This window comes from Cloeon dipterum, chromosome 1 (assembly GCF_949628265.1).
Source record: "Cloeon dipterum chromosome 1, ieCloDipt1.1, whole genome shotgun sequence".
Taxonomy (NCBI): Eukaryota; Metazoa; Arthropoda; class Insecta; order Ephemeroptera; family Baetidae; genus Cloeon; species Cloeon dipterum.
The window spans coordinates 41,942,284-41,969,836 of NC_088786.1; the positions used below are offsets into that span (position 1 = coordinate 41,942,284).

Sequence of the window (27,553 nt, forward strand, 5' to 3'; positions counted from 1 at the left end):
ACACATCATAAAATATCACGTTAAAAGCGCCCAATTTAAATTAAATCTGTTTTTTAAACTCACCTATTCAATTGCTCAGAGTTTTCTCTCAAAATCACCTGATTGTCGTGGCGTCACCTGAATACTGAAGGTTCATTCGGCTAACTCAGGGCGTGTGAGCCAGGTGGCAGGTTAGTCAGTGACGCGCTTTCTTTTTCAACGGTCTGTGGCGGGTAAAAATAAAAAACAAACAAATGCATAACGTCTGCACGTAGATCATGTTTTTCCGGTTAAAATATATCAGATTTTTTCAAATGATAAAAATGAAAATGAAACTTTCTTCAAATCATAGCTATAATGTGATTCTCATGCTCACTATAGTAGCTGTGGACTCGGTATTCTTTCCTAACTATATCTAAACGCCAGGTACTCAGGGTGAAAGTTAAAAATCAGCTAATTAATGTGACACGAATTTTCCATTGGATAGCGATTAAAATAATTAGTTCTGTCCATAATTTTAGCCAAATTATATTTGTGATGCTGGAAAGTCACGAGGTACTTAAATATTTCAGATGATGTAAAACAAAACTTATTTTAATCAAAAAAAGAACAGCAATTTTAAAAGCTTAGTTAATTTTATTGAGGAAAATTTCCAATAGGCATGTTAACAAAAAAAAATAAGATTGAAATAAAATTTCCCTGGCTGACAGAAATGGAATTATATACGTTTTGAACCTTTTAGGCTTCCTCATCATCTTAATTTTTTTAGTGTTTTCTATGCTGAGCATTTTATATACTCAAGTGATGATGGCTTTCCCGTCATATACACGCTGGGAATTTTTCCCTCTCGACAATTAGCACACCGCATCATCAATCATTTGTTCCAATCATTGCAGGCGATCAAGTCGTCCGGGATTTTTGCGTCCTCTCCGGATTTTCCGCATACATGAATGGCAAAAGCCTTCAGAAACATTGTGCGGTATCTTTTATTGCTTAATTCAGATTGAAATTACTGATCCTTTTGCATAACAAAAGAGTTCCATGCAGGATAATTCCCAATAAACCAATTTTTTATTTGGTTAGCATTAACGAAGAATGAATGATCAGCGCACTTGCTGATTATATTGAGCAATTTGAAAGGTTAAAGGCTTTTGATGGAAATATTAAATATCTTATACACATGCATTTGGGTTTTGTATTTGTGTTGACATTGATTAAAAGGAAGATTTTAGATGGGACTACTTTTATGTCTATTTCTGTTCATTGTACATGAGTGGACCACACCAGTTAATGAATCAATCATCTATCGGCACTTCTAAAAGATTGAATTGTTACATTTTTGCGTCACTAAAGGATTTTTTTAAATCTAAAATTTGAGTTCGTTAAAAGTGAATCGCAGACTTAATAAATCCACGATGGTTCTTGTGCACTGTCTCGTCGTGCTTCTTCTTCTCCTCCGCATTTTTGAAGTACATCGTGCATGGGATATGCAATTCACACTTGCGGACTGCCGATGCTGACAATGAGCCACATGCTGAACAAGTAGTTTCGAAGTGCCTGTAAATACTAGATGCTGCTATTGATCGTTCGCAGAACGGACAGACGGTAGAAGACCGTCCTCCATTAGTTCCCTTCTTTAACACTTTGTCTCTGTCTTCTTCCTTGTGATCCTTCTCCATGTGATCCTCGAGCTCTTCCAGTGTTCCGAATTCTCGTCCGCAATAGTAAACCATGCAAAAGTGCAAATTTATGTGCTTGTTAGATATATGTTGACGCAAATCATAAGCTCTGCACAATTTGTCACCACAGTGAGGGCACTGAAACTTATTCTCATCCTCCGATGCATCTGGAAAGGGAAAATAAAGAGAAACGTGACGATGGCTTTCGATCTACCACTAAAACAATGCACCATGCAGAATTTCAAATCAACGATCTGACAGTATATATCACCTGCAGGATTCGAAATGTGATAATTTTATATATAATATTTTAGAATCACGATTTATTTCTCTGTTTACCGTTCGCAACTTGAGGAGAGAGCAGGTGGTTTTGATTCGTTGCAACTTGGAGAAGTGTTGCAAACATAGGATTCATTCGTTTTTGGTGACATTGTGCTTGGTTTGCAGAATATGCATCCTGAAAATCCGTGTCTCCTCCCGGAGATGAATAATTGCTTTGCCGCATTGGATCTTGCGTTTGATTGAAATAAGGCATCGCATTATGCTGCTCAGCTGAAATAAAACTTATTTTGCTAGTCCTTAAACTCAATTTAAGATAATCTGTACCAGAATTGATTGGTGGCCGGTTAATGGCATTCCTGAAAAAAAAAAAAAATTGGTTCAATAAATGTCCAAATTGAACAGAAGAGAGAAAGGAATACCAAGCTTCAAGGTATAAGCAATGTGCACAGGAATTTCCACCACTGCAAAAGGCGGCCTCCATCAATTTGATTGCTTGACGGCAACTTAACTCATAAACTTCAATTCTGAAATAGTTTATAATTTTTTATGTTAGGCGTTTGGATTTATCACATCATAAAAGATCGTTAAATTCCATATTTGATGAATAAAAACAGAGGATAAATAGGAAATAAAATCAACCATAGATCCAGGTTTTAACTCTTTGGAAATCAATCGTTTTAAAGGATGAAATCTGAGCGAAAAAGGGTCACAGATTTTTATTTTTGATCACGCATTTTGTAAAATTGGGAATATCATATTTTAATCGGATAAAATGTTACGATTGAAGCATTTTAAAACTAAAAAACTATTTTTAAACTCACCTATTCTATCGCTAAGAGAGTTCCCTCTAAAAATCACCTGATTTTCGTAGCGTCACCGACAATACTGCTGAAGGTTCATTCGGTTAACTCAGGGCATGAGAGCCAGGTGGCAGGATAGTCGGTGACGCGATTGCTTTTTAAACAGTGAGTGGCGGGAAAAATTAATAAAATTGCATTGCCACTAGACGCATTAATGTTGTTCAGGTTTTTAACATTTTATTCGTTAAAAGCCAGGAAGTAGGAAACGAAATCATATGTTTCAAGCAAAATTTTATTTATTTGCAATTAAAAAATTGAAAATGATCAGAAAACGCGAGAAAAATGAGACTTTGAAGAAAGCGAAGCATTTGAAGATGCTGACGCCGCGGTCCAACACTTCCAACCGCACGCTATTTTTTTTCTTTTTCGAACATTTTGAACTGGAAAAGAATGCCTTCAAAGGCACCATTCTGTTCAAACTGCTAGGCGGCCCTTCTGAAGAGGCACGGCTCGTCGAAGAAAATCTCGATTGTCACCTGGCTCCCGTCCGTAACCTGGAGGGACGTCTTCCAGGTCGCCCAGGTCAAAAAACGGCTGTCTTTTTCTGTCTCGTCCAGTTCCAACTTTGTGTTTTCTCCAATCGTGACCGACGACGGCAGCAGCCAGCGCGATTCCACGGGATTCAAAAAGGTGCTGAAAAAAATACATGAAAGTTAAATAAATAAATGTCGATAAGATTTTTGTCTGGAAATTTTGCTTGAATGTTAAGAATATTAAGACTTTAAATTTTGGTCCATAAGACGACCATTTAACTAGCCTACAGTTTTTATATTTAAACAAAGTTATTTGAACTGTTGAGTAATTATTACTGAATTCTTATAATTTGTGAATATATTATTGTGTTACATTTTGCTGAGGAAACAGCAGAATTGATTCATAATATCTATATAAGTTTTCCACTCATTAAATAATGAAACTACAGTTAAGTACATTTTGACGTTATTCCTTTCCAAATGCATCTTATTTTCATTTGTTTATTGAATGTGAATTAAAATTTGTTTTGGTTTTGAAGAAAACACTGTAATAGGTAATAGACGGTAACCTTAAATAAGAAACAACTTTTTGAAATTAAAAACAAGTTTAGTTAAGTTCTAACTATCGTTAAATACAATTTACTGCTTTTACAGCGAACGTTTCATTGTGAGTATACCGAAATAAATTATTTAATCTCGACTTTTCGAAGGTCAATCTTAATAACCTATTTCAATTCTTTTTCAAAGATGAATCTGTTGCTGCTCGCTACCGTCGCGTCCCTATGCGCTCTCGGCTCTTTTGCCAAAGCCAATGAATGCAGTGCTCAACAATTTGTCTATTTCATTGTGAGATTCCTCTACTTCTTTTTTAACACAGTTAATAACTTCTTTTATGGTAGAGGAAATACAACAAAGAGTATTCTTCCCCCGCAGAATACTTCTCTCGGATGAAAGCGTATCTGAGGAACTGCCGCGAAATTTATGAGCACAACGAACGCTATAAAAAGGGCCTGGAAACCTTCGAAATGGAGATCAACCAGTTCGCAGACTCCGTTAGTGAAAAATAAGAGATAAATTGTTTTAAATTTCAAAACTCTGTTGTAGTACGAGGACGAGCGATATTTTACCGGGGAGCTACCGACCGATGATCCTGAGGAGTTTGAAACTTTGCCTTATCATTTCTCTCGAAATATAGATGTGCCCAAAGAAGTCGACTGGAGGAGCAAAGGCGTCGTCACACGCGTCAAAAATCAAGGTCCATGCGGATCATGTTGGGCATTTGGAGCGGTATATATATAGCTCATTAATCTTAAAATCAGACGCCAAAATTCACTGTCATTTTTCATATTTGATCCTCTGATGTGTCTATTTTAAAATAAACAGCCGTAAATGCAGCAAAAGAATTTAGATTTTCAAGCTGAAATAATTAATTTGGTAGACTGCGGTAGTGGAGAGTCAATACGTGCTGCAGACGAGAAACAAACTGACCGTACTGAGCGAGCAGAGCCTGCTCGACTGCGAAACTAGCTCCTCTGGCTGCAGCGGTGGATCGACATGGAATGCTGTGAAATTCGTGATGAAGCACGGAATAGCACGCGACGACGACTACCCTTACACGCACGTCAAAGGCAAGTGCCAGTGCAAAGAGAAGAGCTGCTCCGATCACCCCGAGATCCTAAAGGTTCTCAGGCTGAGGTCGAATAGCGAGGAGGAGCTGAAGATGGTCGTCGCCTTCCTCGGACCCGTCGCCTTTAATTTTGACGGCGCAGTCGCGTCTTTCCAGCAATACAAAAAGGGTCAGTTTCACTGGATTATGTGATGAGCGAAAACCCCATTGTCCTCAGCCAAAGAGTTGATTAACAGATTTATTCCCAAGAGTCGCTCATCTTCGGCAGCCAATCTATGTTAAGATTGTTCATTGTTTTCTTTAATTTTTCAGGCGTTTACTCAGCGTCAGATTGCAGAGGAAATACTAAAAATCACAGCATGGCGATTGTGGGCTACGGAACGGAAAACGGCCAAGATTATTGGCTAGTCAAAAACTCGTGGGGTCCTTATTGGGGTGATAAAGGTTACGTTAAAATAGCACGCAACAAGAACAATTTCTGTGGCATCGCTATTAATGTTTTTCTGCCTATGTACAAGACAAGACGACCCTGGTAATTTTTAATCAAATAAAAGTGTAATTGTAAAAAAAAACATCACGCTGCTCATTTTGGTCGTAAAAATATCCACTTTACCCAATTCGGCCCTCAAGAATGGATTAGTGAGCTCAGAAACTTCGTCAAAGACGGTCTGCTTTTAATAGACGATAATTCATTAACGAGTAATTATATGTTTTCTCTAAAGGAGAGTTACAAAAAAGAAAGAAAACGAAAGCTACTAGCTCATTAGGAGAATTAAGATAATATAATCAGGGTCTTAGAGAGGCATCGCACGTTGATGCACGTTCCTTGTTGGCTTTCCTTCAAATGCAGACATTATTTTGGAGTAGCGGTGAGTAAGGGCAAAACTCGAGGGAGTGAAATTTTTTGACTGAACGAGGAAGAATGCTACGAAAGTCTAAGCCAGTTACCTTTTTGGATGCTTTAATTTCTAACCCTTCAATAATAATCCAGATTGTTTGGAATGCGCGTTATCAGGATTGATGCATTTTATATTACGGAACAAAACAATTATTTTGTGACATTGACAGACATGATTTTCAAGGATGTTTTTCTCATTTCTTAAAAAAAATTTAAATCTCTTCGTTAAGTAAAAATAGTTTCAATTAAATTTAGATTTTAATTTTTCATATTTGGCGTGAAAAAACGTGACTACCACTAAACAAATTTTAGGATATTTTCGCAAACAGATAATTCGCAAAAGTAGGTGAAGCAGCAAAGAAATGATATTCATCTTTCTGGTTTTTCCATTCAGCCAAAACGAATGATTTCAAACATTTGTAATCCTAATAATTATGTCTGAACAAAATTTAATCACTTTAAGACAAATATTCCGATAGGTGTGTAGCAAAGAAGAAATAGGAAAAGGCAAGATTTGAATGCACTGCTATTTATTATACATACATATTTTGGAATTATGAATTTTTATATTTCTCTTTATATATATGATCAAAAGGACCTTGATAAAGATATTATCGCTGACAAGCTTATTGTGTCTCTTCTTGAAAATTCAACATCATTCCTCATTATCATCGTTGATGTACTCAAGAGGATGCTGTGTTTCAATGTGATTCGTGACATCTGTTATTTCGAATGAAGAAAACTCACATTTTGAGCAGCAGAATTTCTTTCGAGTTGGAACGCCCTTCTCCTCATTTCTGTGTTTCGAGCTATTCATGTGTCTTTTCACAGATGATGTTTTTGAGAAGAATTCGCAATGCGGACAAGCAGGTGTTTTTCGAACTGAACAGATCGGTGGACGAAAATGCTTTTTGATGTGTCTTTTTAAACGGTGTTTGTTCTCTGTGGAGTAATGACAATGTGCACAGCGAAGTTCCTTCCTTTCTCGATGTTTCTTGCGCTCGTGCTCGCGCCTTTCCTCCCATGAGGGGTAAAAATACCTGCATCCTAAAATTGAGCATTTTTGCAGCCTGGGATGATTTCTTTTATATTGGTGCTCATTGATGTTACTACAATTTTTGTTGCACGATTCTGCTGCACAATAACCACCGCTTGAGTTCAATTTCTCACTGGTCTGTTTTACTCCTTTCTTCAACCAATCTGAGTCAGATTTGGCTTCTTGCGGATCCTGCTCTCTTTTCCTCTTCAAACTTCGGACTCCGCTGCTATCAGAACCTCCTATTTCAGTTCAATTAAATTGACTTACGTTTATTAAATCCAAAATAATTACCATGTGCCTCTTTCTGCTCAACAACCAATTCTTCATTCCACTCAGGATTTTCATGAATGGTTGGATCATCAACGAAATCTGAAAAGGGCACAGGCGTTGCTCCAAACCGAAATCCAGTTTCCTCCTGGCCGTTTCCTTGGGACTGTTCTTTGCTCTCATTTTGAGACTCTTTGGAAAGATTTGACTTGTTAGTCTGGTTCTCTCTGCCACTGAAGCCTTTAATGCGATCATTATTTTTATGTCGAAGAAATAAAACATATAAACACACCATTGTAAGCTTGAATTGCATAGAAATTTGCAACATTTTGGTTGTTCAGATTAGGCAAATGTTCTGAGGGATGTTGTCCAACTGAATTTAGTTGCTGAAAACCTTGACTCTGGCCTGCACTCCAGCTACCTTGAAATTCCCCGAATTCAGCAGTTCCTGGTAGTTTTACTTCTTCCTTACATTGCAGGACCGGAAAAGATTGGTCTGGAAAAGCTGAAAAAGCGTTAACGACATTGTATAGATGTAATACCATTTTCCTAAATTTGCGGCTCATTCTTTAAATTCAATTTTTGAATATTCAATCCACTTACTAGAAATAGAATGATAGAAAAATTAATCGATCATTATAAGACTTTGGTTTGACCATCAAGATTGAACATTCAATTTTATGGTCTTTCAAAAGAAGCTCGCATTTTATTACCTGTTTCAATTTCTTGAGGCTGCATGTTAGGTACCATATATTGAGCTTCAAAGCCGGGATTCATCGGTTGTTGGCTCTGATTCAAAGACATGCAAGAGTTGTGCTCGGCTGGAATCAAGTGTTCAACTTTTATTTTGCGTGTAACACACAGGTTTGAAATCATATCATATTATTTTTGATTAAATGCAATTTTATAAGTACGAACGTGTTTCGACTGATTTTTAAATGGCAAACTTGGGTGACCCAAACTCCCAAATAATACAGATTAACAAAAATATGGAACGCATGATATTTACCGTAATATTGATTTTGGTTTCCGTTCACGTAACTCGCATGCACACTTCCACTGCTGCTCGTGTTCGAATAAAAAGTGTCGCCATCATAGGGATTGGAGGAGGCTGAAACCGTATTCATTATACACATCAAACAATCAGAGGAAAATAAGAAAAATAGATGCCTGTTTGATATTGCTGCGGTTGCAAGAAGTGAGGCTCCATTGATTGGGAAGCAAATTGAGGTTGATCCAATAAATGATTGAATGGCTGCACCTGCTCTTGCCTTTGGGTGAAAGGCACCTCATTATACTGCTCAGCTGAAATAAAATTATAAAAATATCTTTGCTGTTCTTTCCTCTAACTTTATATGATAATCTGTACCAGGATACGCTGCTGGTTGTGGGTTTTGGTAATTCCTGCGAACATATTAGTTTCAATAAGAATATACAAAGCAAAAGAAAGCAAAAAATACCATGCATTGTAGTATACGCATGCGCAATGTGCACAGTAGAAATTTCCATCCGCTTGTAAAATGTTTCCACATGTGCTGCAAATGGCCGCCATCAATTACTCACCCTGACGAAATCCCAACTCATAAACGACACTTCTGAAACACTTTTTAACTTTTTTGTTAGACATTTGTACTCATCTCATGTTAATTGAGTTCTCAAAACATCATAAATATGAATTAAAATCAATAAAACTTCCTTTTACTCCATTGGAGTTCATTCGTTCTAAAGGACTAAAAACCGGCTGCTGAGTGAAAAAAGATCGCAGATTTTCGTATTAATTTGATCAAATAAATCTTATTGAGTTCCGATAGTCATAGTCACACTCTTTAATAAGATTATGTATCGTTTAAAGTCTGATTAAAACGAAATAAATCAGCTTTTTTGCCTCACCAATTCTATCGCTTGGAGTTCCCTCTAAAAATCACCTGATTTTCGTAGCGTCACCCAAAATACTAACGGTTTATTCGGTTAACTCAGGGCGTGAGAGCCAGGTGGCAGGTCAGTCGGGAACGCCTTATTTCTATTTGAACCGTCAATGGCGGGCAAATATATTAATTAAAACACATATCCACCACAAAGCATATATTTGGCTCCTATATAAAAAACTTTCAGATTATTCGCGACATTTTGTTATCGCAACTAATTAAATAATCATAATTCTCTGGTTTGCTTACTGAATTATTTTTTTTAAATTAAGACTTTGGCTACGATGTTAAGTGATTATTATTAAACATTGTGCCCTCCGCGATACAGTTTTGTGATTACACGTCTTTTGATTATAATAATGATAATAATAAATACGTATCATGCATTAAACTAAATCCTATGAAGATAAATTCAATTTTGTTTTTATCTCGAAAACACTTATAGGCGCTTTGGTCCACCTGCTGCGTTTCGTTGCTTTGAACATCCAGAAACTGCTGCAGATTTTGACCATCTGCGGAACATCAATTAAATATCAAACTCGTCAACAGAACATTAGTACAATTGAGGACAGTTTTAAATCTTTACCCATTTCTTTTTGGTCCATGAGAGCAGGAAGAGCTGCTCTGAATCTGAAACACGTGTTTACCTGCTGACAGTAGGTTACAAACTGGCTCCGAATTTAAGGTGGATATGGGGAGGATTATTCTTGGCAGCTGCGCATGTGCGGACAGGATAGCGCTTCTCGCAGTGTTGCCAAGTTTCGTTAAACATAATAGCTTGATGAATGAGACTGATGCAGGATGAAAATTGAAAAAATGCATGGATTAATGGATGCAACAAGCCTTTAATTTATACATTTGTTTATAAATTTGCAATAATTAAAAAAGGATCTACCGAAAGATTAAAACTTTCAAGTTTTCTACGAGGTAAATAAAACACCAATTGGATCGAAACCTGATATATTCTACGGAAAATTTTAAATTTAATCTAAAAAATAACCACTGAAACGAACCGAGGTCAAGAAATATTAAGGTTTCATCATAATAATTCAATTTCATTCCTAGCAATTTAGTTTTTATTACATTGTTTGAAAAGAAAAAAAACTGTTTTACAAAAAGTTAGTCGGAACTGGAAGAAGGCATACGTTCGTCCTTTAAGACAAGGCATGATCATTACCTGCCTTTGGCAGGTGAAAACCCCAACAAATTTTTGCTCGATTACGATTTATTTAAATTTTTGTAATTTCCTAGTTTGCCTCGCATCCTTTTATTTCCACAGGTTCCAACTTGCAGACTCTCGATGGAACATTTTTGACAAAATCTTTTTATTGATATCTTTAACATAAATTTTTGATTTCTAAATAGCAGATAGCGTCGTGAATGTCTTTTAAATTCTGGCACAAGTCCAATTCTGATAAAATTTATTCCTGAGAAAATTAGGTATTTTTCAATTAAATGATGCAATATGATATTTTTTCCATGAATATTTTTTTATTATTAATCCGATCGGATAACCAAACTCGCTGTTTTCTAGTTGTCAATTCTGTTTACAAAGATTTTCGTGAATTGGAGGCTCGCACAATTTACAATTTCCGACGGATAGGCGTTAGGGCCTTTTGATGCAAAGCTCAGCTACTCAGCACTTCTTGCAAGTCAAATGTCATTACTAATCATCATCATCATCGATATACTCAAGAGGATGTGTTTCAATGTGATTTTCAACATCCGATTTTTCAGTTGAGGTGAAGTCACATTTTGGGCAGTAGAATATCTCTCGAGGTGGAACGCCCCTTTCCTCATTGCTGTGTTCCAAGGTATTTATGTGTCTTTTTACCATAGATTTATCTACTGTGCAGAAATCATCGCAGTGCGGACATTTATAAAATTTTCGTACTAATTTGCTCGGAAAACAAAAATGTTTCGTTATAATGTGTTTTCCCAAACCCCTTTTGTTATCTGCGGAGTGATGGCAATGTGCACAGCGAAATTTCATCCTTTCTCGATGTTTCTTGCGCTCGTGCTCGCGCCTTTCCTCCCATGAGGGGTAAAATCTCCTGCATCCAGGCATTGAGCATTTTTGCAGCCTAGGATGACCTTTCTCCTTCAATTGGTGATCATAAATGTGGCTTTGGTATTGTTCCTTGTTGCATGTAGCTGCTGCACAATAACCACCTCTTCGGTCCAATTTCTCACTGGTCTGTTTTTCTCCTTTCTTCTTCTTCAAGTCTGAGCCAGATTTGGCTTCTTGCGGATCCTGCGCTCTTTTCCTCTTCAAACTTCGGACTCCGCTGCTATCAGAACCTCCTATTTCAGTTCAATTAAATTAACTTACAGTTATTAAAATTAAAATAATTACCTTGAGCCTTCTTTTGCTCATCTGCTGATTTGTCACTCCGCTCTGGAACTTGAATCGAGAGTTGATTCCAACCGTGCGAAGTTCCAGGCATATCATAAGCCACTAAAACAAAATATTGTTATTTTTTATTGAGTGATTTAACCACAGTAAAAAAGTTCTTCTTACAAGGAGCACTTCTTGTCGATGAGCTGTTATGGTCAACTCCACGATGATCCAGATATTCGTTTAGAATTCCAAACAAATCAGGAATTTCGCGATGGTTTTGAGCAGGAGAGTTTAGTTGCCAGCGTGCTCCTTCCTGACCCTGGTTCATTTCTGCAAGCCCAAGAGGTTGCTTTGCTGAAAAAAAGGAATTATTCCGATCTCCAAGAGCTTTAAAAATGCTAGTATCATGATTAAAAACCACGGGTACCAAAAAGCCATTCAACACCCCAAAATATATTAGTGACAATAAAATAACAAATATCTGAAATAATTTACCAGGATTTGGAATGAAAGGTGCGGCGTTATGTGAAGCATATAAGGGTAGGCCAGTAAAATAATTAAGATCAAAAGCTGGCAGCTGGCTAGGATGGAATCGTCCTTGAGTTTTCTTACAATGTGAAGCACTTGTTGGTGGGAGAACAATTTCGTCTCCACGATCCATCTTTTGTCTTTTCGGCGTCTTCGATACTCCAAAAGAAGAAGGAGTGTCTTGACCCGATCGTCCATCTTGATGTCTTTTTGACGCGTTTGAAGGTTCAGGGACATTTCTCAAGGACTGGGTCTGACTTGTTCGGACTGCAACATTAGTTTTCCGCTCGACAAAATTATGGACATTTGATTATACAATTTGTTTAATGCTTATTCTTGCAGTTAAGATTGATTAGGAAGAGTTAGCAGCCTTAAAAATAGAAGGGTTTAGAAAAAAACATACCCGTCAAATCAAGTGGGGCGTCGAGTAATGGTGACGCTGGAATTTGCCTCACCTCCTCTACTTCTGACGCTGGACTGAGGTTTTGAGGATTAAAATCAATGAAAATTCAAAGCTCATTTGAGATTTTACCTTTGGTGGTCAGTGTCTGAGGTTGAAGCCGAGATTTTACTCGGTATTATTCCTTTTGTCCGAGCCATTATCTCAAGAATAAAATCTTCCAAGGATGAGTGTAACCGCAACGCTTGTGTTGATTTTAGAAGACAATTTTCCTCACTGCCACACAGTGAGAAAAGTAGCGAAAATTAGAAAGACTCTCAATCATCGACCATTTCCAGCCCATCAAAGCGCATTTTTCAATTTTTTATTTTATTCTTTTTGTGAAAGATTCAGCACTTTACGCAATTAATTTTTTAAATGAAAACCACCATATTGGATTTGAAATTTGACCGTTAGGAAATATTATTTCAAATCGCATCTCGCCCCTGGCCCCTTGTGCTTTCGTAAGTTTGAAAATGCCATTTACGTAAGATCGATTTTAATCAAAATGATTTTACAATTAAGGTACAATTAACAGCTTGGAAATTGAGAAGGCTATAAAACGCTTAAATTTACTCACGATATTTGGGATTTCGAGCCTTCTCCGTCAGCTGTGTGGCGTGAATTAAAAGCTAAAAGCTAAGAGCTGTCGTGCAGGCTCCTCAGTTCAGGAAAACTTATCGCTAGGAGAATTTTGATCATAACCAATCAAAAAGTGCCACGAGAATTCAGGCAACCAATCAAAGAAGAGACGAGAGACTCTCCCTTACTGGCGGTGTCACTCTGAGCTGGTAAGCCAGCCAATCAAGGAGTTGCTCATCCCTTCTCTGAATGGTCGGCAATGTTCTTGTGGTACCTACCGTACTTTAAATAAAGCGCGGTGGAAAAGGCCGAGCACGACGAGAAAGTGCACAAGAACAAACACGGGTTTATTTTGCCTGTGCTTCACTTATTTGCCAATAAAGGAATGGCTTAATTAGAATAAAACCAAAAATGTAGCAAAAAATATTTGTTAAGGATCCAAATAGAATGAACCATTCTTTGGCAAGTGGTCTTCAGATCTTGATGAAATTCGGCGGAGTTGTTGCCTTAAGGACTTAAGTTTAAATCTAAAATATTGGATCTAAATTAAAAACATTTCCCATTTTACAAGGGTTCAAAATTTGAGATTTTTGAAAAGGCGATGTTTTCAAAACGGCGATTGGCGATTTGTTACTTGGACTCTGTTATAGTGGTAAACACAAAATAATTTAATTCCCGAAATGATCTACGCTTAATGCCCAACAACTTTCCTACGATGACCAACTTCGTAGGTCAAAGGTCAAGGTCAGTAACTTGGGGTCAAACTTTCCAAAAAAATTCCGCATACCCGCAAGTACAAAAATTTTGTAAATTCTAATTAGCCTCATATCCATGGTAAAAACATATAATATATAAAAAATTGGTGACACTTTTTTTTCGTTTTCGAGATATTTCGAATTGAGTGTTTAAAGTCGATGTTTTCCGGGTCTTCCGGCCGATTCAAATAAAACATGTTTTCCGCTTCATCTCAGCAAATTTTTATTTCAGTTTTTTATATCACTCTCAAATATTGGTGAAAGCCATGATCATCATAGAGAAAAGTAAATTTGGATGAAAAGATCAGCTGCTCAGATATCCTTGAAAATCCAAGGACAATCTTAATCATCATCGTCCAGATACTCAAGAGGATGATGTGTTTCAATGTGATTCGTGACATCTGTTATTTCGAATGAAGAAAACTCACATTTTGAGCAGCAGAATTTCTTACGAGTTGGATCGCCCCTCTCCTCATTTCTGTGTTTCGAGCTATTCATGTGTTTTTTCACATCAGACATTTTTATTGAGAAGTAATCGCAATGCGGACATGCATGTGTTTTTTGAACTGAACAAATTGGGGCACGAAAATGCTTTTTGATGTGGCTTTTTAAATGGGGTTTGTTCTCTGTGGAGTAATGACAATGTGCACAGCGAAATTTCATCCTTTCTCGATGTTCGTTGCGCTCGTGCTCGCGCCTTTCCTCCCATGATGGGTAAAAATACCTACATCCTTTCATTGAGCATTTTTGCAGCCTGGGATGTTTTCTTTTAAATTGGTGCTCATGCATGTTACTAACTTTTTTGTTGCATTTTTTTGCTGCACAATAACCTCTGTGGTAGTTGGTCTGTTTTTCTCCTTTCTTTAAATTTGAGTCAGATTTGGCTTCTTGCGGATCTTGTGCCCTTTTTCTCTTCAAGCTTTGGACTCCGCTGCTACCTTTAGAACCTCCTTCTTCAGTTCAATTCAAATAAATTAAAAAAAACTTTATAAAATGTATTAAAATTACCTTGAGCCTGCTGCTGCTCATCTGCCGATTCTTCATTACGCTCTGAATTTTTATAAATGGGCATTGCTTCAAACTGAAATCCAGTTTCCTCCAGGGTGATTCCTTGGGACTGTTCCTGGCTCTCATTTTGGGACTCTTTGGACAGATTTGACTCGTCGGTCTGGTTCTCTCTGCCACTGGTGCCTTTCAAAAAGAGATTAATTTTTAAAATTCATTTAAGGACAACTCTAAAATAAAAACACCCTTGGTTTACATGCTTAGCTTATTCTTGGTATCGGTCAAGAATGGATTAATTTCAAAATATCAAAAAGCAATTTCACACAAAAACATCTAGACGATTGATCGATACAAATTAAAAATTATTTTTTTTTAAATCTACCTTCAGAAGCAGCGATTTCAGTCTTGATATGACAGACCTGAGCATTGGAAGTTGATGGAAACTGCGCTGGTATATTACCGAGCGAAGTTCCTGGCGCCATAAAACAATTTTTAAGAATTCCTCTCCAAAACATAAGTTTTAATTAAACTAACCCCAGGATTCTACATATACTATTTACTATGCTATTGTGAATCTCTATATATTTTATGCGCCTATCTCACTTAATTAGTATGGGTATTATGTTAATCTTACACACTCTTATTGTAGGTGTGGTTACAGGTATTATAATTGCACCATCTGCTGGAGGCGGCTTCAAACATTAAGGGTTTGCACAACTCCAATTAACATTATATTAATAAATGCTAATTTCTTGCAAATTAAGGCAATTGAGATTGACAAGGAGAATGTACAGCGTTAAAATTTTTAAAAAAGGACGAGATTTGAACAAAAAAAAGCATACCCGTCAGATCAAGTGGGGTATCGCCTTGCTGTGACGCTGGTGTTTCTGAATTTTGCTCGACTTCCTCAACTTCTCGCTCTGGACTGAGGATTAAGGGATTAAGTCAGTAAAAATTAAAGCCTCATTTAAGATTTTACCTTGGATGGGCATTGTTTGAGGGTGAAGTCTGAATCTTCCTCGGTGTTCCTTTTTTCCGAGCCATAATCTCAAGAATTAAAATCTTCCAAGGATGTGTGTAATCGCAACGCTTGTGTTGATCTGAGAAGACAATTTTCCTCACTGTCACACAGTGAGAAAAGTAGCGAAAATTAGAAACACTCTCGATCATCGACCATTTCCAGCCCATCAAAGCGCATTTTTCAATTTTTTATTTTATTCTTTTGTGAAAGATTCAGCTCTTCACGCAATTAATTTTTTTAAATAAAAACCACCATATTGGATTTGACATTTGACCGTTAGGAAATATTATTTCAAATCGCATCCCGCCCCTGGCCCCTTGTGTTTTCATAAGTTTGAAAATGCCATTCACCTAAGATGGATTTTAATTAAAATGATTTTACAATTAAGGTTATAAGGTTCAACAGATTGAAAATGGGGAAGGCTATAAAACGAAACGCTTAAATTTACTCACGATATTTGGGTTTTCGGTCCTTCTCCGTCAGCTGTGTGGCGTGAATTGAAAGCTAAGAGCTGTCGTGCAGGCTCCTCAGTTCAGGAAAACCTGCTAGGAGGTTTTTGATCATAACCGATCAAAATAAAAGTGCCACGAGAATTCGGGCAACCAATCAAAGAAGAGAGAGGCTCTCCCTTATTGGCGGTGTTGCTCTGAGAGCTGGTAAGCCAGCCAATCAGGGAGTTGGCCATCCTTTCTCTGATACGTAATGCTAGGTAATGCAAAAGTGATCATGAAGGGTGCCAGTAGCCCCCCTCGAGCCGTTTACTTCCCCCTGGAAATCCGTAAAAATTATTTTTCATATTTTTAACCTATCTCGATAAATTAAGCGTGTTACCAATCAAGTGTGTCCCAAAAGAGTTAAAATAATAATTATTTATTACTTTGTTTGTAGAGAAACCTTACTAATATTAAGATGCAAAAAAATGTATTTAGGTTTATATAAAAAATATCATTAAACTGCGTTCTGGTTTATTCAAAACAACTTAAATTATCTATTATCTATATTTATTAAGAAATTTTAAATATTTTTCCTATATTTCATATTCTACAGCGTTTTTTACTATATTATTTTATATAAATGCAACCGATTCCAAAATTTTATTTCACACATAATATGCACCAAATGCTGATGGTTGCACAAAGAGGGAAGACGAAGTGGAAACCGAAGATGAAAATGCATTAAGAATAATTTTTTTGTCAAATAACCACTTTGATTTATTTTTATGTGTATCATAAATACAAGCAACAAATGGGAAAATCTCAGTTTAGATTCAAAAGTTATGTTATCATCAGGGGTTCATTTTAGAGCCTTTTGGACAACTCCACGCATCTGCAAACCCGTTCATTTTCGACAGGGTTCCCAGCACCAAGGACCGGCCAGGCAACAAATTATTCACAGAGGTGGGCGACGTGTTCGAACACCACATCTGCAACAAACGCAAATTTATCGAAGTTATGTAACGCTTTTAATTATTTTTTGTAACAAGCGCAAATTCACATCAGGAAGTAAAAGAATCGTGTAAAACTTACGTTCGCGAAACTAAGGAAAAAGAGTTGCTCTTTCGAGTAATCTTTCACACAACCATAGGCAGAATTATGGAAGTACATGGTAAGGGAAAGTCGTAGCCCAAAGATGTAGGCCCGCCATTCGTCTTGCGTTGCCTAAACGAAAAAAAGGATTTTTATCACTATAGTTGTAGAGAATTTAAATCTTCGCTTAAATCTTCGAAACGTCTAAAAAAACAGGAATTATATTTAACCTGAAAAATCTGGTTTATCGCAAGTTTCTAACAATATCTAAACAGTCGTAATCGAACACCAGATTGAAGAGACTAATTATTTATCAAGAATTAAATGGCAAGATATCGGGAAGGAACAAATATGTTTAGATAATTTACCTGACTTTCCCAGTCTTGCAGTTTACTTGAAGTTGTGGAATTGCTCTCATTGTGATTTTCGTTACAAATTGGCTCTTCTTTAAACCTCTTCACACGTCCTATATTGAAGGCGCGGGTGAATTCTAAGCCCAAAAGACTGCTGATCGCTGCGTACTTCACAAGGCTGAGAACACATAAAATATTATTTTTGTTGCGCCAATAAAATCTATGAAATATTCACTCGCCTTTTACGAAGTTGATTGAATGGAGGTTGCAATAACACGCTTACTGGGATTGCTGGCACAGAAATGAAAATAATTAATTTGCTCAATGCTGATTGTTCAAGTCTTTGTTTCCATACAAATCGAATTGGTTTCCGGATCATAATGGACAATGGCCTTGCTCTGGTCACTGTCATATATTAAAGTAGCCTCTTTCTTCGGAGTAAGGTACAATGAATTCAACTTTGATGCTTCCAAGGCGGCCAGAATCTTCAAATGCAACTCGAAAAAATCACCAACGTCGCAATAGATCTGAATTAACAAGAAACATTATATATAATAGCTATTCGTAAATTTAGACGATTTTTGTTCTAACAACAGAATAAAATAGTCAACCACCGTTTCATTTTCAAAGTCCTACCAAGGAGTAAAAATGCTCTAGTTTGCTGGGGAACAGCGGCTTATCGTAGTTAACCACATTGGCTCTTAGCGATTCGATTTTCTTTAGTCCCAGTTCCTTGGTCTCTGCGTCCATCCAATACAATTCCATGTCGTAACTTTTGAATTTTATATTTTTTCTAATTTTCCTCAACATTTTACTAGACATGTCACTAAACATCTCTAATGCCTGAAAGTATAATTATAATTATTAATCCTTTTTATCAACTTTAGGAAAATAAAATATAAGATTCCACACAAAATCATAAAAAATACTCTTTTTTCTGTCACTATGATAGATTTTTTAAGCAACGCGTAACTCAATTCATGTACAACCAAGCAGCAATATATTTAACAAATAATTTTTCCTTCACCTCTTTTCTCAGGTCTTTGTTGAGGTGAATCTTTGCGTATTCAAAGTCAATGATAAATCCGTACGCTTTGTGGACCATTTCCACGCAAACCTTCCACCTTGGAGTAATTACGCGGATGCCACTGACCTTCTGCCACAGTTTACGCTGCCTCGTTTGGAATTCTCTTCTTGTGTAAGGGGCAAGGGACGAAAAAACTCTCCACCAGATGTACATCTCTGATTTTAAAAAGATATTCCATCATCACTCTATGCAAAATATCTCTCACCGATCATTTCAGGACTGCTGGTTTGAAAGAGTCGCGACCACCGTTCGAAATATTGCTGATCTCCAACTATGATCCGCTTGTCCTTTTCTTTTCTCTTAAGGCTGGCGTCTTCGTCGCCAACGAGCACTTGGTTGAAGTACACAGACCAGTTAAACTGCGATTGAGTTAACGAAAAGGTTGAGAGTTGAGAAAAAACTTTATTAGTCAAGTTACCCTGTTGGTGGAGTTTTTGCTGATATGCTTGTCAGTGATCTCCTGCAATTCACTCAAGCTCATTTCCTGGTAATGCCCCGCATTTGTCATCGTCAGGTTTCTCAGTTCCGAGTGAAACGCGTATATATTGCCAGCGATTCGCTTAGCGTCCACAGTCGCGCCTGGAACCTACGAATTTCACATAGAATGTTTGGGTCTTGTAAAAAAGCACAATTGAAATAAAAATTACGTGTTTGATGAACATGCTGATGTAGTCAGCGATAAAAGCTTCAACAGTATCTCTATCACCCTGACATTGGGTTTCTGGCAACTCCTCATAGCTTCCTTGTTGAACCTGCAATCAATACAAAATTCGCTCAAAATATTTCTTTTTCATTCGTGTAAATTTTTACTGGATGAATTATTCTATTTGTAAACCATTTTCAGACCTGCAACACGTGTTTGGAGTTGTCTAGTGGATGCTGGATGACGTCTAACGAGAAGAAAATGCTATCGCCTAGCATCTTTTCTGCGTTGACTAGAGCCCTTTGCCACGAAAATCTTTCTTGTTTCTTCAATTCTGGCACTTGCGGCAGCCCTAGAGAGCGTAAAACTTCCAGAATAGGCTGCACGCCCTTCTTTTGTATTTTGTCTATGAAAAATACACATTATATCTGAGGTTGTCAATTTGTTATCTGTATTAATATTTTGGTTCAAATTAAAAAATATATTTTTTGGATATATTCATTATTTATGTTCAAATTAAGAAAAATAAATTCTTAGAGCGAAGCTATACCTTCATCCAAGCAGCTTCGGTACAAACTTCTCGCCTGCATCAAAGGAATCACCGTCATATATGAATCATCAGCCTCGAGGATTTCTACACGAATCGAAATGCGTGTCTCGTTATATTATTATCGGTCAGTATGAGTGTAAAAACCTCTGATTTTATTCTTGCTTTGCTCAGTGAGCAGTTGAAACTGGTCCACGTGCGATTTGCCTTCGGGAACAGGGTGTTGTTCGATCCATTTTCCGCATGCGAACTGGAAGAAGTCGTCGCACGGATCGACGCTTGTGTCGATTGAAGAAGTCAGTCTTGCAACTAATTGAATGGAAAGAAAGCAAATTGAGCTTGCAAAGAGCATTTGGGGGGTTGACGATGGTGTCCGAGAACGGGACGCCCTCAAGCATCATTTACCTGATATTGATGATTTTCTACAGTCTTTGAGTCTTACATCTCCTTGCATTTCAAGGAATGAGAAGAACGTAATTACGATGCTCAATATGGCAATGCACCAAGGTAAATGTCGCAAATAAAACCTAGAAAAATATTGCATTATATTCACCATTTTCTCAAAAATAATAAATCATTTTTTTTTAATTTCAAGAACTCACTTGCATTTTAAGTTTGCGTACGTAGTTTTAGAAATCTCAAATTCCCGTTTTGTAAACTTCTCACATACCTTTAAAAACAAAATTTCACAAGAATAATCAATACTTTGATTACAACTAAATTTATGAGTTGACTCTCAATGTGATATTTCAACTTAAACTTTCGTCATACTCACGTTGTCGAACATGCTGGGCATCGTGGCTGGTGGTTCTTTGAAATGACTCGCTACGCGCTGTCGCGAGGTTTACATTCACTGTGATATTCTGTTTTACGTTTTTGTTTTTTAGTGGAAATATCGTAAGCAGACGTACGTGTGTTACTAATATTTTTACTCGACTTGCTTAAACGGGAAATGACGAAAATATATTTTGACCGATCATTAAAAATATGTTTATTTATATTTTGCTCGAGTTAAAAACTTTCAGATGTAAAAAGAACTTGGAAAAAAAATCAAATCAAATAAGCTTTACTAACTTACTGACACTCACTTTGTAAACTCTGGATGAAACTTTGTTGTCTATGGAAATAATTGGAAGATGCAAATTTTCACAGTAATTGGATAAATATACCTTCTCATTTATTTGAGATGTGTAAGATGAAAATACCAAATTATCTACAAACTTAAGACGTTCGCACAAATAGCGATTTCAGACAGAGAGGAATATAAGCGAAAAATTAAAAATTTTAATTATTATTGTTTTAACCATTGTTTTGGTTTTCAATTTGTTATGAATTAAATGACAAAATCTAACTAAGATGAAGGAGTGATGCGCTCAATGACCACGACGTCTTGATTCAAAGAGAGACGGATTTTTTAAATCCAAAATAATGCTGGTGCATTGTATCGTCATGCTTAGTTTTTTTTTAAATATGAGGCGATGAAATTAAAAAAACGCAAGATTTCAATGCAATCCTAAATTTTATTTATAAATTTGTGTTTTTCATATCATTTTTCTACTGGCCAAACATGATCAGATGATTTTGATGACAAGCTGCTCTCCCTGAAAATCTAATGTCATTCCTATTCAACATCGTCAATATACTCAAGAGGATGTGTTTCAATGTGATTTTCAACATCAAGTTTTTCAGTTGAGGCGAAGTCACATTTTGGGCAGTAGAATATCTCTCGAGGTGGAACGCCTCTTTCCTCATTCCTGTGTTTCTTGGCATTCATGTGAGTTTTTACCCAACATTTTTTTACTGAGCAGTAATCATCGCAGTGCGGACATTTATAAAATTTTCGGACTAATTTGCTCGGCAAACATAAATGTTTCCTTTCAATGTGATATCCCAAAACCCATCTTTTGTCTGAGGAGTAATGGCAATGTGCACAGCGCAGTTCCTTCCTTTCTCGATGTTCGTTGCGCTCGTGCTCGCGCCTTTCCTCCCATGAGGGGTAAAATTTCCTGCATCCAGGCATTGAGCATTGTTGCAGCCTAGGATGACCTTTCTCCTTCAATTGGTGCTCATAAATGTGGCTTTGGTATTGTTCCTTGTTGCATGTAGCTGCTGCACAATAACCACCTCTTGAGTCCAATTTCTCACTGGTCTGTTTTTCTCCTTTCTTCTTCAAATCTGAGTCAGACTTGGCTTCTTGCGGATCCTGCGCTCTTTTCCTCTTCAAACTTCGGACTCCGCTGCTATCAGAACCTCCTATTTCAGTTCAATTAAATTAACTTACAGTTATTAATATCACAATAATTACCTTGAGCCTTCTTTTGCTCATCTGCTGATTTGTCACTCCGCTCTGGAACTTGACCTTGAATCGAGAGTTGATTCCATCCGTGCGAAGTTCCAGGCATATCATAAGCCACTAAAACAAAATATTGTTAATTTTTATTGAGTGATTTAACCACAGTAAAAAAGTTCTTCTTACAAGGAGCACTTGTTGTCGATGAGCTGTTGTGGTCAACTCCACGATGATCAAGATATTCGTTTAGAATTCCAAACAAATCAGGAATTTCGTGATGCTTTTGAGCAGGAGAGTTTAGTTGCCAGAGTGCTGCTCCCTGACCTTGGTTCATGTCTGCAAGCCTAAGAGGATGCTCTGCTGGAAAAAAGGAATTATTTAGATCTCAAAGAGCTTTAAAAATGCTAGTATCATGATTAAAAACAACCGGTACCAAAAAGCCATTCAACACCCCAAAATATATAAGTGACAATGAAATAACAAATATCTGAAATGATTTACCAGGAATTGGAATGAAAGGTGCGGCGTTATGTGAAGCATATAAGGGTAGGCCAGTAAAATAATTGAGATCAAAAGTTGGCAGCAGGCTAGGATGGAATTGTCCTTGAGTTTTCTTACAACGTGAAGCACTTGTTGGTGGGAGAACAATTTCGTCTCCACGATCCATCTTTTGTCTTTTCGGCGTCTTCGATACTCCAAAAGAAGAAGGAGTGTCTTGACCTGATCGTCCATCTTGATGTCTTTTTGACGCATTTGAAGGTTCAGGGACATTTCTCAAGGACTGGGTCTGACCTGTTCGAACTGCAACATTAGTTTTCCGTTAGAAAAAATTATGGACATTTGATTAAACAATTTGTTTAATGCTTATTCTTGCAGTTAAGATTGATTAGGAAGAGTTAGCAGCCTTAAAAATAGAAGGGTTTAGAAAAAAACATACCCGCCAAATCAAGTGGGGCGTCGGGTAATGGTGACGCTGGAATTTGCCTCACTTCCTCTACTTCTGACGCTGGACTGAGGTTTTGAGGGTTAAAATCAATGAAAATTCAAAGCTTATTGAAGATTTTACCTTTGGTGGCCAGTGTCTGAGGTTGAAGCCGGGATTTTACTCGGTATTCCTTTTTTCCGAGCCATTATCTCCGACTAAAACCTCCCACGGATGAGAGTAATCATAACGCTTGTGTTGCTCAGAGAAGGGAATTTGCTTCACTGGCAATGAGAATAGCAGAAAAATTCGAACGATTCTCGGTTATCGACTTTTTCGAGCCCATCAAAGCGCATTTTTCAAATTGTTTACTGCTCTTCAGGGAATTAATTTATTTTGTTAAATGTAAATTCGATTGTGTATAAAGAAAACAAGGGAAGCATTTTATCATTAATTTTACTATCAAAAATGGCTTTTTTTATTTTCATGTGGCATATTAAAAGTAATTGTAAAATAAGTCACTTGAGGAAGCTTTCAAAAGATGCCGTAAAAATTGCGCATAGCTCCAAACATTACACTGTATCAAATAAATCTCACCGAGACAAGGATAAACCCTGTCAAGTTGACATTGGCGCTCGAACAAGCCTTAGATGGCTTTTCTGCCAGCACCCCTCTGACCACTTCCATGGCGGCTGATCCCAATCCTTGCGGATTCCTCCAAGATGTACAATTACAAAAATCCTGACTTAAAGATTGTCTTGAACATAATTGTGGCCGGCCCCGTTTTGCTCGTCGCGTCTGGTGCTGACCAACTCCGTGACCTCCGCTGCGGCCGCAAAGCGACCATGACGAGCGAAACATATCATCAACTCGCACTTTTCTAACGGTTTTGAATTTTAATTGCATAGAGAATGCTGGTGAACTGCATAAACATAATTTATTCTTTTATCGTTTGCGTTTTTTTAATATTAATTTTTGTTAAATTTAATTAGATTCTTCGTGTAAAGATGTTTTGAACAAGAATTTTAATCTGTTGAAAGAAGCTAAATGGGAGTCCTGAACGAGAAGAATTTATTTTTTGTGTTTATCTCATGAAAGAATGACAAATTGTTTTGAAAATGATGTTTTTAAACAACGTTTTTCACGATTAAAAATTTTCATTTGATTTGCTGAATGATTTATGTAAGGAAAACCTAATTAACCGCTTTTATTAGTTTCATTTTTAGGTACACTTTCCATTGGTCCACTCTGATGCTCAATCAGATTCTATGAGAACATATCTACAGTGAGCAAAAAATTGTTTATGAAATTGTTTTAGGTTCGCCAATGCTTGATATTCTTCCTGCTCCAGGTGAGGTTGTTCTGGTCGATGCATGTAAACCAACATATTTTTTTGAGCAACAATAAGCAGCTGCTGAAATTTTGAACGAATGAGAATCATTAAAAAAGATCAGGCTGCTATTCATACCTTTTGTTGTTGCGAAAAACTGGCTTTTTCTTCTGAGGTTGCGGCTCTTAGATACACTACCAAGAAAAAATAAACAGAGATTTCAATTTTTTATTAATTTTATTACCTTGTGGCACTTCAGAGGGAAGATTTGGGTTTGGTGCATCCTGATTCTGCAAACTACTCGTTGGATTCTGGGAACATCCACTTTTAGCAATCAATTTTTCGTGATATTGTTCTGAAATGGTTATTCACTGCCAGGCAGAGATCTACAATATGTTTGTGTTACATTCGTGAAGAATGATCTGGCGTTTCAGGATTGCTCGTTAATCCAAAAATTCGGCTCTGCTCTTCTAAATTCCTTCATATTTGATTCAAGGATTTTTAACAATTTTGAAAAGACCACCAACGCGATTTCCTGTGAGTGAAGACATATTTTATTTGTGTAATGCCTTTGCGTCCACAATTTTAGACGTGTACTCGTCGTAAGAGTGCACTCGTTGGAATAAAATCAATATACAGAAGAGAGAAACATTAAAAAAAATGCAACGGTAAGGCATCAAAAGACACAATTAAGCGACATTAATATCTGAAATATTCAAGGTTGCGTTTGTTATCTCTACATAGGAAATGATTATCGTAATTAAAAGGTTTGAAAAGTATAAACAAAAGAATATTAGACATAAAGATTATTAATCTCTCTATACTAGTTTTAAACTCACTAAATTAACTAAAATTAAGTACATTTCGACGATATGTATGTCACAACACCTTCTCTATTCATTTATATATTGAGTGTTAAATTTAATTCCGTTTAGGTTTAGAAGATTTATATAATAGCAGACATTATTAAGAACTTCATAATGAACAAAATGTTGAAATTATAAACAAGATGAGAAGCATACTAATATTTCGTTAAATACCATTTTAATATTTCCTTTAGTATTAAAAGGCTTTAAAGTTCATTAATATTTTCAGTCCGAGTTTTGTCTGCTTGTACAGCGAACGTGTTTCATGGTGAATATTTCTAAATATATTATTTAATCTCGACTTCTAAGGTCAATCTTGGCCAACATTATTAAAATTCTTTTTCAAAGATGAAACTGTTGCTTCTCGTTACCGTCGCGTCCCTCTGCGCTCTCGGTTCTTTTGCCAGAGCCAATGAATGCAGAGCTCAACGATTTGTCCATTTCATCGTAAGAGTACTCTACTTCTTTTTTAACACAGTTAATAACTTATTTTATGGTAGAGGAAATACAACAAAGAGTATTCTTCGCCCGCGGAATTCTTCTCTCGGATGAAAGCGTACCTGAGGAACTGCCGCGAAATTTATGAGCACAACGAACGCTATAAAAAGGGCCTGGAAACCTTCGAAAAAGGAATCAACCAGTTCGCCGACTCCGTTCGTGAATGATTAGAGCTAATCGTTTTTTATTCCAAAACTCTCTTGTAGTACGAGGACGAGCGATATTTTACCGGGGAATTGCCGACCGATGATCCAGAGGAGTTTGATACCTTGCCGTCTGATTTTTTTCGCTCTGTAATTCCGCCCAAGGAAATCGACTGGAGGAGCAAAGGCGTCGTCACACCAGTCAAAGATCAAGGACCATGCGGATCGTGTTGGACATTTGGAGCGGTAGATATTACTCATTAATCTTAAAATCAGAAACCAATCATTTCATAAATACACGTTCCTGCTGTGTTCCTTTTAAGATTGACAGCCGTATATGCGGCAAGAATTTTGATTTTCATGCTGAATTAATTTGATAGACTGCTGCATTGGAGAGTCAATACGTGATTCAGACGGGAAACAACCTGACCGACCTGAGCGAGCAGAGCCTGCTCGACTGCGATACTCACTCCGAAGGCTGCAACGGTGGACGTACATTGAATGCCTTCAAATTCGTGGCGAAACACGGAATAGCACGCGAGGTTGACTACCCTTATACGCACGTAAAAGGACCGTGCGAGTGCAAATGGAAGGGCTGCTCCAAACACCCCAAGGTCTCAAAGGTTCTCAGCTTATGTTGGGGGAACGAGGAGGATCTGAAGAAGGCCGTCGGCTTGCTCGGACCCGTTGCCATGGTTTTTGACGGCGCAGTCGCGTCTTTTCTGTATTACAAAAAGGGTCAGTATCACTGGAATAAGTTTTAATACCCGCATCTTATGAGCGAAAACCCCATATTGTCTGCAGCCAAAGAGTTGATTAACCGATTCATGCCCAAGAACGCACTTTTTCGGCCAATATTAAAATTGTTAAATATTTTCTTTAATGTTGCAGGCGTTTACTCGGCGTCAGAGTGCAGAGCAAATAGTAAAAATCACAGCATGGCAATTGTGGGATACGGAACGGAAAACGGTCAAGATTATTGGCTAGTCAAAAACTCATGGGGCAATTGGTGGGGTGAAGAAGGTTACATTAAAATAGCACGCAACATGAACAATTTCTGCGGCATCACTAATAAAATTTATCTGCCCTTGTACGATTCACCCAGTTAATTTTGTTCAAATAAAAGTTTAAAATTTAAATAAACTGTTGTTTAATTTGAAATACAAAGCATTCATGCAACTCTTTTTAATAGAGGCATACTTGATTTGGTGCTTTTATAACTTTGAAAAAAGGAAAACCCACAAAAGAGGGATTTTAATTAAATGCGGATTTTACAATTATGGCTGTATAGGGTAAACGCGGCTTGCAAATTAAGTTATGAAACGGTCGATAATACTCACGATATTTGGGATTTAGGTCCTTCTCCGTTGGCTGTGTGACGCAAAAATTAAAGCTAAGAAGTGTCGCTAAGAAGTTCAGCAAATCTTGCTAGGAGGTTCTTGATCTTAACCAATCAATAAAAGCTAGGAGAACAACGGTGACCAAGCAGAGAAGCGATCGGCTCTCTCTCATTGGCTGTGTCGCTTAGAGCTAGTAAGCCAGCCAATCAGGGAGTCGCTCTTGCCTTCTCTGATTGGTCGGCAACACTCAAACCAACCCAATTATGTTTATATCATTGTCAGTATAAAACTTTCGTTAGTCGAGAAAC

The 27,553-nt window shown here is 37.2% G+C and overlaps 2 protein-coding genes and 1 long non-coding RNA gene across 3 annotated transcripts; all 3 read left to right on the forward strand.

The window, feature by feature from the left end:
• The first annotated feature begins 4,020 nt into the window (after nt 1–4,020).
• LOC135943498 (procathepsin L-like) lies at nt 4,021–5,436 on the forward strand. The gene is made up of 5 exons (XM_065490061.1): nt 4,021–4,119; nt 4,173–4,325; nt 4,378–4,560; nt 4,712–5,069; nt 5,213–5,436. Exons 1-5 carry the CDS (start codon nt 4,021–4,023, stop codon nt 5,434–5,436), a joined length of 1,017 nt encoding a protein of 338 aa, XP_065346133.1.
• Nucleotides 5,437–25,637: 20,201 nt separating this feature from the next.
• Nucleotides 25,638–26,045, forward strand: LOC135943709 (uncharacterized). Its single transcript, XR_010575237.1, has 3 exons — nt 25,638–25,711; nt 25,765–25,917; nt 25,969–26,045. It is a non-coding gene; the product is annotated as an uncharacterized LOC135943709 (long non-coding RNA).
• Nucleotides 26,046–26,058: 13 nt separating this feature from the next.
• LOC135943508 (procathepsin L-like) lies at nt 26,059–27,014 on the forward strand (the record flags this gene model as incomplete). The annotated part of the gene is made up of 3 exons (XM_065490072.1): nt 26,059–26,151; nt 26,286–26,643; nt 26,797–27,014. Coding segments are annotated over 3 exons (669 nt in total), but the record flags the coding sequence as incomplete, so codon positions are not given.
• Nucleotides 27,015–27,553: the final 539 nt, after the last annotated feature.